Below are 13,028 nucleotides of genomic sequence, written 5' to 3'. Positions count from 1 at the left end.
GCATAAATTATTGTGCTCTGGGGTCGTCCTTCCTGTGCTAAGATAAAAATGTGTGAGCTGGAGGCTAAAAATCTGTGAGCTAGCTCACGCTAACTCAGCTTAGAGGGAACACTGCGGGGGGGGGGGAGGGTGAAAGGGATTGCTGAAATAGTTTCCAACTGAGAAGGCATTTAAATGTCTTCCCAGTTCACTCATGAGTCATGCCGCCACCTTGGCACAACTCAGCGAGTCCACCGAGAAGGTATTTAAATGCCTTCCCGGTTCACTTGCGAGTCACAGCTTGCAAAAACCATTTTAAAAAGATTCCATGGTTCTTGCAAGGTGTGCTGCAGCTTGGAGAAGGCATCTGAAGAGACCAAGGTCTGTTTAAATGCCTTCCTCAAGCCTCGCTGCCAGTGTGTCTGCAAACAACACAAACCCACTAGGAAAATTTGTGGGGCTTGTGAGGGTGGGATGGCATGAATCGAGGTTCATGAAGCATGAACCAGGCCTGGTTTGTGCCATAATTTTTGGTTCATAATTTAGTTTGTGCCCATCCGTAATCACCACTGCTGCCCGATTGTAAGGCTTCAAGTGCTAACTCTCGATGCCCAGCATTGTGGTAGATTGACAAAAGCCAACCCATTTACGCTGCAGGCAGGATGGGGTGGGGGAGAGGGTCCACCTTGTTGCACTAGGGCATGCAGCAATCTGGCAGTGTTCAGCCATCTTCTTTTCACCTATCCAGGTACCACTGCCAGTTGTCAAGCTCAGGCCTGATTTGTTTCCCGGCATGTTTCAGTTTGCTATGCAATACTCTTAAAATGTTTAATTGAAAGATGTGCCATCCAGGTACTTTGTGTTAAGAGATCTTGTGTGTGTGAAAGGAGGTGGGGAAAGCATTTTCCAGAGGGGAGTTAATTTGTTGACTAGCCGAGAAGGTATTATCAATCTTGCCTTTGCAAGACTTCTTTTTACGCCTGTAAAATGAGCCTCCTCCTGAAAATGGGAAGAAATATAGTTTAGGTTACTCAGGTGTTTTTATTTTCTGTGCGCTTTGGAAACTTGAACCTGTATTGATGCTTGTATTTTTTACTGTTTCTTTTTTTTAAAAATAAATTTTCTTCGTTTCAAGAAGGCAGTGGCTTTTCAGTGTGTCCCCTGGATCCTGAAAAAAGAACTCACAGTCCTGGTGAAGCCAGGGCCTCACAGGATATTATAAGAAACTCCTGCTCTGGGTTTGGTGATATTTTGTAAGGGAGCAAGGTTTTGCTCACAGAATACTCCAGCAAGCCTCTTGTCCCTAGTTTGGGAAGACAGGCAGGGTATAAAGGGGTGCGTATCATACCAGTCCACCTCAACTAGAGGAATATTGGAGACACCAACATATACACTTGTGATAGAGAGGTATCTAAGTGCCATCTTCCACTTTTCAGGAGAGAAAAAAGTTCTAGTTTCCCTATCGGTCTACAACGCTATACCTTTATTTAAAACTTGCATCTTTTATTTCCAAAGTAATAGTACATTCTTAAAGCTAATCACAGACTAACACCGATGGTGATCACACTTACCTTCCACGAAATCACCTTCTTTCTTTCCTTCTGATGCCCCTCCAGCAATGCAGAAAGCTGGTCTCTCAGGATAGTCAGGGCCTTTGTTGTGCTGAGACCCAGATTTACAGTCATCTCATCCTGGACAAGAAGAAACAACAAATGGCGTCTCTCACTGAGATCTTCCCTACCAATGTCAGAGTTAACCACCAGGCGTGCTAGGCACAAAAAACTTACCTGGCTTGGGCAGGAACTGACTTAAACCAATGCCCAGAACATTGTCTTTAAAAAAAAATGATACATTAACATAGGCACAGAAGAAAACTGCCTGTTTTTCCTCTAGACTCCCACAATTTCTTTTCTCATTCTCTAACTGGAAAAATATAGGGGGGGAAATAGGAAAAAATGATAAAGAACAGACTCATCTCAGGAAAAAAAAATGATAAAGAACAGACTCATCTCAGGGACAGTGCCTCACTCTTTCCAGGTAGATCTCCAAGACATTTTCTTTTGAGTTGCCTACTGAATATAGGACTTCAACTTCAGGAATCCCATATATTTGATTCATGACGGCCTAATCACAAAGCAAAGATCATCTCAACCTTGGAAGCACCTCAACACAACCCATCGCTGGCTGCTTCTCTAGCTAGTTGTTACAGCACATATTAAAACTGTCCTGCCCTGTCTAGCAAATCCAACATTTTCTCCCTGACAAGTCAGGGAACCATACTGGAATTTTTTATACATTTAAACCCCAAGGCACCTGGCCTGTATTAGTTGAAAAATCAATTTCACAAACAGCATACAATAGTTTATTTACTTCATTTATACCCTGCCTGTCTTCCCAGTGGGGACCCAACGTAGCTTACATCATTCTCCTTTCCTTGTACGTGGAGCCACAGGGAGAAGCCTATTCGTTCTTTCTACAACTAGGTAAACTCATTTGTGCATCTTTGCTTCTACTCAGGGAAGTAGGGCTGCAATAAAGTACCTTCAGAGGGGCCTACTGCAGCAAAACAGAACCCTGATGGCACTTTTAAAACTGACATTTAAAACTGACTTTTAAAACGGACATACTAATGAGCTTCCATGAGCCAGAGCATCTGAAGAAGTACAGTCCAACTGCTGTCCAACAGCTGTTAATAGTCTTAATGCTGCTGATAGTCTTAAAATTAAGCCGCACGCACCTTTTTCTTCTGAAGCCTCTATTACGATGCAACTTGATCCCTTTTATAATGCAAACAAAGTATAATCTTACACAGTGGGAAAGGTTTTGAACCTGTTCTCTCATACAGCCTTTCCAATCAAGTGGCTTGTTTCTGTCCCTCGTGCCCTTGTTTATTCTCTTCCACTTAAGGGGCAGCTTCCATGAGGAACTTCTGTGAAAAGACCACTGAGAAGAGCACGCAAGTGATCTTGTGCAGCTCCTATTCAGTTCAATGCAGTTTACACAGCAGAATTCCCCAACGGATCATTTGTGCCCATGTTTGTTAGTGGAGGGAAGATGCCATTGCAATGCTCTGTAACAAAGCACAGCCTGCCTGTACCGGTGGATTAAGCCCTACTCTTCCCCGTAGACTCCATAAACATCACTGTGATACCAAAGAGGATCTCAGAGGATAATGAATGACAGAGGATAATGAATGAAAATGTCAAGGCAGGGTGCGTTTGCAATAAAAAAGGCCAACGCCATGCTGGGAATTATTAGGAAGGGAATTGAAAACAAATCAGCCAGTATCATAATGCCCCTGTATAAATCGATGGTGCGGTCTCATTTGGAGTACTGTGTGCAGTTCTGGTCGCCGCACCTCAAAAAGGATATTATAGCATTGGAGAAAGTCCAGAAAAGGGCAACTAGAATGATTAAAGGGCTGGAACACTTTCCCTATGAAGAAAGGTTGAAACGCTTGCGGCTCTTTAGCTTGGAGAAACGTCGACTGCGGGGTGACATGATAGAGGTTTACAAGATAATGCATGGGATGGAGAAAGTAGAGAAAGAAGTACTTTTCTCCCTTTCTCACAATACAAGAACTCGTGGGCATTCGATGAAATTGCTGAGCAGAGAGGTTAAAACGGATAAAAGGAAGTACTTCTTCACCCAAAGGGTGATTAACATGTGGAATTCACTGCCACAGGAGGTGGTGGCGGCCACAAGTATAGCCACCTTCAAGAAGGGTTTAGATAAAAATATGGAGCACAGGTCCATCAGTGGCTATTAGCCACAGTGTATGTGTGTATATAAAATTTTTTGCCACTGTGTGACACAGAGCGTTGGACTTGATGGGCCATTGGCCTGATCCAACATGGCTTCTCTTATGTTCTTATGACAGCTTTGATTATGCCTGCCACCACCCTTCCTCTTTGAGCTGTTCTAGGGAAGCTTCCCCAGCCAGAGACGGGTCATGAATACCTGTCAAAGGGTAAGGTTGCCATATTTGGGCTCCCCAGTGGTCTTAACCAGCAATCCATCTGTTCAGGACTAGATGGCATCTCCTCTACCTTTTTTCTGGATCTTACAAGTGTAAGTAGATGCAAATGCTTTTTCAGCAAAATGAACATCTCAAGCAAGCAAGTTTTCATGAAGCACAGGGAAGTAATGAACTGTATCCCCAGCACAGCTAAAATAAAACCTGACGTAATTCTATTGCAGTGTGAGTGGTTTTAGGGGATTAGAAGAAAACAGCCCCCTTGTTAATTTCTGGATAGGGACCAGGTTACAAAAGATATCAGCTCCATTACAGCTATCATCAGACAAAGAAGAAAATACAAACAGTGCTCTTAAAATCACATATTAATGGAACCTCTGCAGGTTCTGCGATGGCAGGCGTCTTTGCAGAGTTAACAGAAATCTTGTCCAAGAAGTCTCCAGGATGGAATCGCTTTCCTTGGAGGCCGACAAAGGAAGATTAGACAGATATCTGTCAGCAGTATATTAGGAAGATTTCCTAACTTGACAGGGATTTAGACTACATGATAGGTTGGGTTGCACCCGACCAGAGGAGTCTAACTTTGGCAGATCACACTGGGTTTCATTGCTCCTAGCTAGGAAGTCCTGTTAGGTGCCAGAGCCCCCAAGCAGTTGAGACCAGGCAGCATTTGCCCATTAAGACAGACCTCATGCCAGTGTTATGATGGACAACGAGTGCTGTCTTCCATTTTCCAGAGCCAGAGAGCCAGTTTGGTGTAGTGGTTAAGTGCGCAGACTCTTACCTGGGAGAACCAGGTTTGATTCCCCACTCCTCCACTTGCACCTGCTGGAATGGCCTTGGGTCAGCCGTAGCTCTGGCAGAGGTTGTCCTTGAAAGGGCAGCTGCTGTGAGAACCCTCTCCAGCCCCACCCACCTCACAGGTTGTGGGGGAGGAAGATAAAGGAGATTGTGAGCCACTCTGAGACTCAGATTTGGAGTGGAGGGTGGGATATAAATCCAATATCATCATCATCTTCTACCTATGTACCTCACTAGCTCAAAAGTCTTTCCCATCTGAAATTTTTAATGCTGAGATATTTTCATTTATAGTCCACCTTTGAGATTCAAGATGGATTAGAAAATAAGAAAAACAACTCAATCAGACATTAGAGACATTAAATGATGCAGTAGAACTCAGAATACAGAACTGGAAAATAATGCAACAAAGAACTTTCTAAGGCAATTAAAATGTCTGAGGAACAACATATAATGATGATGGAAGTTAGTTTCTACTGTCAGGCTCTCTGGTTAATTAGCAGAGGTTATCAATCTCTTGCAGCCATGTCCAATGGGAAAGGTAAACAGCCCTCTCCACTTAATTCTCATTCTCTCTGGCATTGGAGATAAACCCTTTGGTATGCAATGCTTGAACACATGCAAGTTCCTTTAATTCCAGGGAGATTACCAGGTACCAATCAGTAGAACCTGCCTACCCCCATAGCCTTTGAAGTCTGTAAAGTATATTTCTGGATAAACGAGTGCTCTTCTGCTAGACAACCCCAATGGGCAAATATTAATTTCATCTGAACAATAAAGTTCAAGGCTACTTTGGGTGTTGCTCTCCTTTCCTGCATTGTGCAAGGGGTTGGACTAGATTGCCCTGGAGGTCCAACTCTATGATTCTGTGATATCCTTTCCTTGCCTCAGATTTGTCAGGACATAGTTAATCTGTGCATGCTGTTTTAAGAGACGGTGACAAAAGGGACGGTGGCTCAGTGGTAGAGCATCTGCTTGGGAAGCAGAAGGTCCCAGGTTCAATCCCCGGCATCTCCAAAAAAGGGTCCAGGCAAAGAGGTGTGAAAAACCTCAGCTTGAGACCCTGGAGAGCCGCTGCCAGTCTGAGAAGACAATACTGACTTTGACGGACCAAGTGTCTGATTCAGTATAAGGCAGCTTCATATGTTCATATGTTCAAAAGCAGGGAAGTGTAACACCTGACGAAGCCCTAGTATGAAACAGCTAGTATGCGATTCTTATATGCATGAAGCACATGCTGCACTAAACCAGCTAATCACCAGGTTGCCACAACACTCATCATCTTCTTTGCACACATCGTTTATTACACTGCCTTTTAGGGGTGTGGCTTGGCTGCCAATTCCGCACAGATACAGCACAGAATCATGGAGCTGGAAGGGACCTCCAGGGTCATTTAGTCCAATCCCCTGCACAATGCAGGGAACTCACAAATATCTCCCCCCCACACCTCCAGTGATGTCCAGAAGACTAGTCCAAAAAGGTAGTTCTGAGGAACCCAATGAACTATGAAAACAGAAAAGAGCAAGATTTTGTCATTCTTGTCACTTTTGTCAGGCTCAATGCCTGCTAGAGGAAGGATGATTGCTTCATGAAGAAGGGATGTCCGAAAGTAGCTGTTCTTTTGCTTTCTATATGCTGCAGCTTCACCTTTTAGATTTCCCCATTAAGTTATGGGCACAGAATAAAACCATTTCGCAATCTGTCCTTCAGAGCTTTGAATTTTCTGAGTTATTTCATGCAAAATGCAGATAGCTGCATGCTCACTCTACCAAACTAAGGGAGAAGGAAAGGAGGTGGAATCTTTTTTTCCACATATGAATGCAGGGTACAATCACAAGGAAAATTATGGGATGGTCTAAAGTGGCCTAAATAATTTACTTAAAATCTCTAGATGATGGCAGGGAACCACTAAGGAAATACCTGGAGTTGGAGAGGTTGGATGTCTGTATCAAGTCTCATTCACAAACCAAAAGAACCCAGAGACAAGTGTAACACTGTAACACAGTGTGCATTATATTTAATAATCTATACAGATCTACAGATGTGTTCATTCTTTTTTCTTTGAAAATGCTCAAGGGGCAATTGGAATTTGTTTCTATTTTTAACCTAAACCCTGAACCCTCTATCCTACACTATAGTGCTTTCAGAATTTTCTTCCAATATTGGAGCCTGGCTACAAGAAATATCATTTACATAGCCAAGTGGAGCAAGATACTGAGCACATAGGTTTCCCTTGCCAGTACATTCCATTTTTCTTTGAAATAGTTTACCTATGCTTTACACATGATCATTTAGACCATACAATAAATATTCAAGAGATCTCAGATCCCAAATCCATAGTTTAGTTTTGCATACAGAGATGATATGACCCTTAGTCATGGGGAGGGACTGTGGCCCAGTGGTAGAGCATCTGCTTGGGAAGCAGAAGGTCCCACGTTCAATCCCCGGCATCTCCAACTAAAAAAGGTCCAGGCAAATAGGTGTTAAAACCTCAGCTTGAGACCCTGGAGAGCCGCTGCCAGTCTGAGAAGACAATACTGACTTTGATGGACCCAGGGTCTGATTCAGTAGAAGGCAGCTTCATATGTTCATATAGTCATCACATCTGTTGTCTCTTGCGTGTGAACATATATGTTTGGTCTTTACTATTTTGCAGGCATGGGGAACCTCATAATCCTCTGCGTCTATCTCTCCTTCACCCTGTAGTCTGCTGTTTACTGCAAAAGGAGAGAAGTCTTAGCCTCTGTCCAACCCTTCCCAGTCAACAGGTGAGCTGCATATGACAGGGAGTCTAGCTATATCTTTTACTTCTATGCCTCCCCAGTCTCCCCTCTCTACCTACAAGAACAAGCGACGCTTATATCTTGCTAGCAAGCACAGCCCAAGAATGAAATAGCTCATGTAAACACTTAAGACTGAATCAGAAACCCTCAAAGCCTGAAATGATGCAGTATTTTGTGAAAGCGGAAATGCTATACACAGAAATGCCAATCAGGATCAATCTCTTAGCACACATCTGCTAAGTTATCACACTACACCTTTCTACCTCCCATTGCATTGGTGAATAAAACCAGACAGCAAGGTAACAGAATACAGAAAATTTCAAATCCTGAAATAATTATCTTCAGATTTGGAGCATTTATGATTATCTACAAATGGGCACGCGTCAGGTCAGCATTTGATTAATAAAGTAGAAATTAGTAATTTATGCAGCCTATTCTTGATGGTTCAATAGCTGTTACTCTTCTGCACATGCACACAAAAAAGCAAGGCGGCAGGGATTAGAACTGAAAAGCTAAGTGGCTAGACAACTCAGGATTGGTTCCAACATGCATTCAAAAGGTTAGGAAGAAGAATGCTGAGTGCGACAATGTGATTGTGTTCTCAGCACTGGTGCCTACTGCAGGGCCTGTATTTATTTTCCAACACAGTAAGCAATTGCACATTCTACAACACTATCATTTACTTACTTTGCTGAACAGCATTTAAAGATTTAAATGGATCTATACCCCAGGACTAAAGAAACAGATGTAATAGTGTACCAAGCTGCAGCCATGACCAGCGCCAGGCAAGCAAATCCAGCCTGCTGTGAAGTGTGCCCAATACCGTCCCGTTGTCATCAGATATTGACACATATTCTCCGTACAACTTTGCATCAATATAGAGTGTTCTTGGTAGAGAAGATGCTGGTAGGATGATTTTATTTGGGACATTTCCACATTGCATAGACAAATCACAACTGCCCTGCCTCTGAGTGTTTCCTATATATGGGGAGGGACGGTGGCTCAGTGGTAGAGCATCTGCTTGGGAAGCAGAAGGTCCCAGGTTCAATCCCCGGCATCTCCAAAAAAGGGTCCAGGCAAGTAGGCGTGAAAAAACTCAGCTTGAGAACCTGGAGAGCCGCTGCTGGTCAGGGGAGGGACGGTGGCTCAGTGGTAGAGCATCTGCTTGGGAAGCAGAAGGTCCCAGGTTCAATCCCCGGCATCTCCAAAAAAGGGTCCAGGCAAATAGGTGTGAAAAACCTCAGCTTGAGACCCTGGAGAGCCGCTGCCAGTCTGAGAAGACAATACTGACTTTGATGGACCCAGGGTCTGATTCAGTATAAGGCAGCTTCATATGTTCATATACCCTGTAACCACTTTGTAAAACCCCATACGGCCACAAAATTGGCAATGAATATGGTTTGTCCAAGCAACACCATCTCCTAGGTCAGGTGACAATTCTGGTGCAACATCGCATCACAAGCTATGAGACTCTGCTGGCTGGCACAGCAAAAGAAGCAAGGGACAGAAGAAAGTGGCTGACCATGGAAGGAAACTCGGGAGTCTTCCCTCAAACATCTGGGGACACCAACACTCAGAAAATAAGAGTTGCTTCCACAACAGCAGCAATTGCCTGTTTAGGTCTCACAGCAACAATGCATTTTCTGAGTGCGCGGATTCCCGTTTCTTTCCCCCTGCACCTACAATTCACCCCCCATTTGCCTCCAAAGGGGTTTTTGCCTTTTTTATATATATAAATGTCCGAATGTCCGGCGGTATAACCGGATGGGCAGGCTGGGCTCACCAACCTCGCCAGCCAAGAGAAGGAAAACTCTAACATCAAGCCCGGGCAGACAGAGCTCGTTAATGTAACATCTACCACCTGGAGGACTCGCTGCCGGCGTCCTGGCTTACTGGGCCATGGCAGATGACCCCATGGTGAAAGGGTGGAGCCAGTACTGCGCACACTGCGCTTCACCTAAAAATTCCTCTGCACAGGCCTGAAGGGCATATCCACATCCACACCCTGCAGCCACTGTGGCCGGACCTGCCTGTCCCGCATTGGTCTTGTCAGCCACTAGCGAGCCTGCAACAGACGTGGACTACTGCACCTTTCTTAAATCTTTGTTCACGAAGTCAAGCCGAGAGAGAGAGAGAGAGAGAGAAATGGTTTGTATATTGCTATTGTGTTTTAACACTATAGTGATTCACCTATTACTGACTTTAAAGTAAAAAGCCCCCAAAATGGAGGGAAATGGTGCTGAATGCAGCACCAAATGTGAGTAGGAAGGGGCAAAAATTGCCACTCCCCCACCATACTTTCCCCAAATGTACTTTGAGTGTGATCTTTAGGAAAGCTTGTACATCAAAGCAGTTTGGGAACTTGCAGAGTGGGGCCAGGGGAAATCCAGAAGAACGACCAGACAACGATGTGTATGAAGAAAGGTTGAAACACTTGGGGCTATTTAGCTTGGAGAAACGTCGCCTGCGGGGTGACATGATAGAGGTTTACAAGATAATGCATGGGATGGAGAAAGTAGAGAAAGAAGTACTTTTCTCCCTTTCTCACAATACAAGAACTTGTGGGCATTCGATGAAATTGCTGAGCAGTCAGGTTAAAATGGATAAAAGGAAGTACTTCTTTACCCAAAGGGTGATTAACATGTGGAATTCACTGGCACAGGAGGTGGCGGCGGCTACAAGTATAGCCAGATTCAAGAGGGGATTGGATAAAAATATGGAGCAGAGGTCCATCAGTGGCTATTAGCCACAATCTGTGTGTGTGTGTGTATAAAAAATTTTTGGCCACTGTGTGACAGAGTGTTGGACTGGATGGGCCATTGGCCTGATCCAACGTGGCTTCTCTTATGTTCTTATGAGGTTGTACAGAAGCCCCCCAAACAACTGCTGCAGCTTGGAAGACAAGGTGGAGCATGTAGAAGCAATGTCTTCATTCTTTTGCAAAAGGAGGAAGGGGAAAAAAGGAGAAGGAAGAATTTCAGTGACAAACTAAAAAAAAATGCATAATGAGAATGGAAGGTTTATGTAGAGAGAAAAGCAAGGAGACAACAATCACAGGGTTTGTTAAAACAGTAATTCTATGGATGGGTAGCCATGTTAGTCTGTTGCAGTAAAAACAAAAAAGATCCTAGTGGCACCCAAGAACTAATAGCTTTACTGTGGCATAAGCTTCTAAGGGCTAGAGACCATGTGTAGGTACACATACAGGGCAGAAACTGAAGAATGGAATTAAAAGGCCATGAAATGCAAGAGGGATGACATGACTTTTAATGCATTTTGTCACCTTTTACCCCACAATTCATATCCCCAACATGTGTACATATATCTGTATACTGAACATTCACTTTTTTTGGTCTGGGCCAATTTAATGAAGTATGAAGTTGTGCACCTAGGAGGAGGAGCAGCAGCAGTAACTGGCAGTAAATTCCGGATAGAAGAAAATAATTCAGATAGAAGAAAATAAGTAAAATGTGTCATGCAGTAAATTCCGGATAGAAGAAAATAATTCACCATAGTATGCATAGTTAACTTATACCAGCGTTTCCTAACCTGTGGGTCGGGACCCAAAGGTGGGTTTGCAAAGCCTCTGAACGATGTCATGGGCCTGCCCTCCCTACTGGCTGCCCCTACCCTTTCCATTACTCTCTCTTGTATTGTAGAAACCAAGATGGGACCCTAGAACAAGATGGGACATTTGGAGTACTGTGTGCAGTTCTGGTTGCCGCACCTCAAAAAGGATATTATAGCATTGGAGAAAGTCCAGAAAAGGGCAACTAGAATGATTAAAGGGCTGGAACACTTTCCCTATGAAGAAAGGTTGAAACGCTTGGGGCTCTTTAGCTTGGCGAAACGTCGACTGCGGGGTGACATGATAGAGGTTTATAAGATAATGCATAGGATGGAGAAAGTAGAGAAAGAAGTACTTTTCTCCCTTTCTCACAATACTCGTGGGCATTCGATGAAATTGCTGAGCAGACAGGTTAAAACGGATAAAAGGAAGTACTTCTTCACCCAAAGGGTGATTAACATGTGGAATTCACTGCCACAGGAGGTGGTGGCGGCCACAAGCATAGCCACCTTCAAGAGGGGTTTAGATAAAAATATGGAGCAGAGGTCCATCAGTGGCTATTAGCCACACAAAAAATTTGCCACTGTGTGACATAGAGTGTTGGACTGGATGGGCCATTGGCCTGATCTAACATGGCTTCTCTTATGTTCTTATGTTAGAAACAGTATCTTCCATGTCATACATCAGTTGATATTTTTTGTTCACTGGATATGCATGTTGATCAAGTAAAATGTGTCATGCTGGTTACTAGAAGGAGTTTCTTAGAATCTGGGGGGGAGGGACTAGAGGCAGTAATGGAGAAGGAGAGGGCTGTCAAAAGCTGGAATGTAACCTCCATATGCACAGACTGTGTATGACGGAATGCCATTTATTTGGGGTTAGCTGCTGTAGAAAATGGAATGCTGAACTATCTGGGTGCCAAGGTCACGGCCTGCCTCAGGTGCCGAAAAACCCTGGGTCAACCCTGGAAGGGTCACCTACCAAGTAAATTTGGACTCGTGAGTCACCATACCAAAAAGGCTGGGAACCACAGTCTTATGCAACTCCCTGCCAAAACACACTGTTATCTGGTTTTAAAGGAATCTTGCACAAATTCACAGAGGACAACTTTCTCAGCAGCTGTAAGTCAGAACAGCTACACTGAACCTCCAGATTCAGAGACATTCTGAGCTCTTCGAACATTCCAAGCAATTCGAGTGGTGAAAAAAACCAAAATCCTTCAAAGTGGAGAACAAACAGTGAAAGATCCCAGAAGAACTATTATTACTTCTCCTTGTATGGACAGCTACAGGACTCATGCCCACAACTCTGGTGGTCTGGATACCTCCTAACAAACCTGCCGGAGTCTAAATCTTCAGCCCACATTTGGACGGTGTATCCCTTATGGTTGCCAGAGACCAGTACAAGCTGTGCTGTCTACCAGCAGTCTTTCCAGGATGAGCATATGGATCCCCCAGCCTCTCCTGGGGACACTGCCTGTTGTGCATGATAATACCCAAAGGCAGAACGCTGCCATCTGGGCAAACCTGGATTGAAAAGGATGGAAGAGATCGACTGGTTTTCTTCCATCAGGCCCAATAAAACACAAAAGCATTGCAGTATCAAAGGCCAAAGTGGCGCATTCGCCCCTCCTAACAACTGCCTGGGACTGCATTTTCAGAAATATAGCTACTTAAATGTACATAAGCAAGCATGCAGCATAGTCCTCCTAGGACTGCATGTAAATGGGGAACTGCATAATCCAAAGTTTGGCATGGAAAACTAGCCTATCGCAGAAAGTAGGCTAGGCTTGACTCTCTTCCTCAAAATACAATAGCTTTCGAAAAGGCTTGGCAAACAGTAGCATTTGGGAACACCATTCACCCGCATTCTAAAATGGCATAGGCCACTTTAGAACACCAAGAACTGTCTGGCCCTCTGAACT

At 44.1% G+C, this 13,028-nt stretch overlaps 1 protein-coding gene across 5 annotated transcripts in view; it reads right to left on the bottom strand.

The window, feature by feature from the left end:
- TMEM94 (transmembrane protein 94) overlaps positions 1-13,028 on the bottom strand; it is a 146,448-nt gene that overhangs the window by 82,984 nt on the left and 50,436 nt on the right. For all 5 annotated transcript variants that reach the window (XM_060251944.1, XM_060251941.1, XM_060251940.1 and 2 more), the window contains one exon: positions 1,551-1,670. In XM_060251944.1, coding sequence (XP_060107927.1) covers positions 1,551-1,670 — 120 coding nt within the window. Of the gene's footprint in view, positions 1-1,550; positions 1,671-13,028 lie in introns of those variants that run through there.

The sequence above is a fragment of the Heteronotia binoei genome, chromosome 13, assembly GCF_032191835.1.
Source record: "Heteronotia binoei isolate CCM8104 ecotype False Entrance Well chromosome 13, APGP_CSIRO_Hbin_v1, whole genome shotgun sequence".
Lineage (NCBI taxonomy): Eukaryota > Metazoa > Chordata > Lepidosauria > Squamata > Gekkonidae > Heteronotia > Heteronotia binoei.
This window is presented reverse-complemented; position numbering and strand designations above follow the sequence as displayed.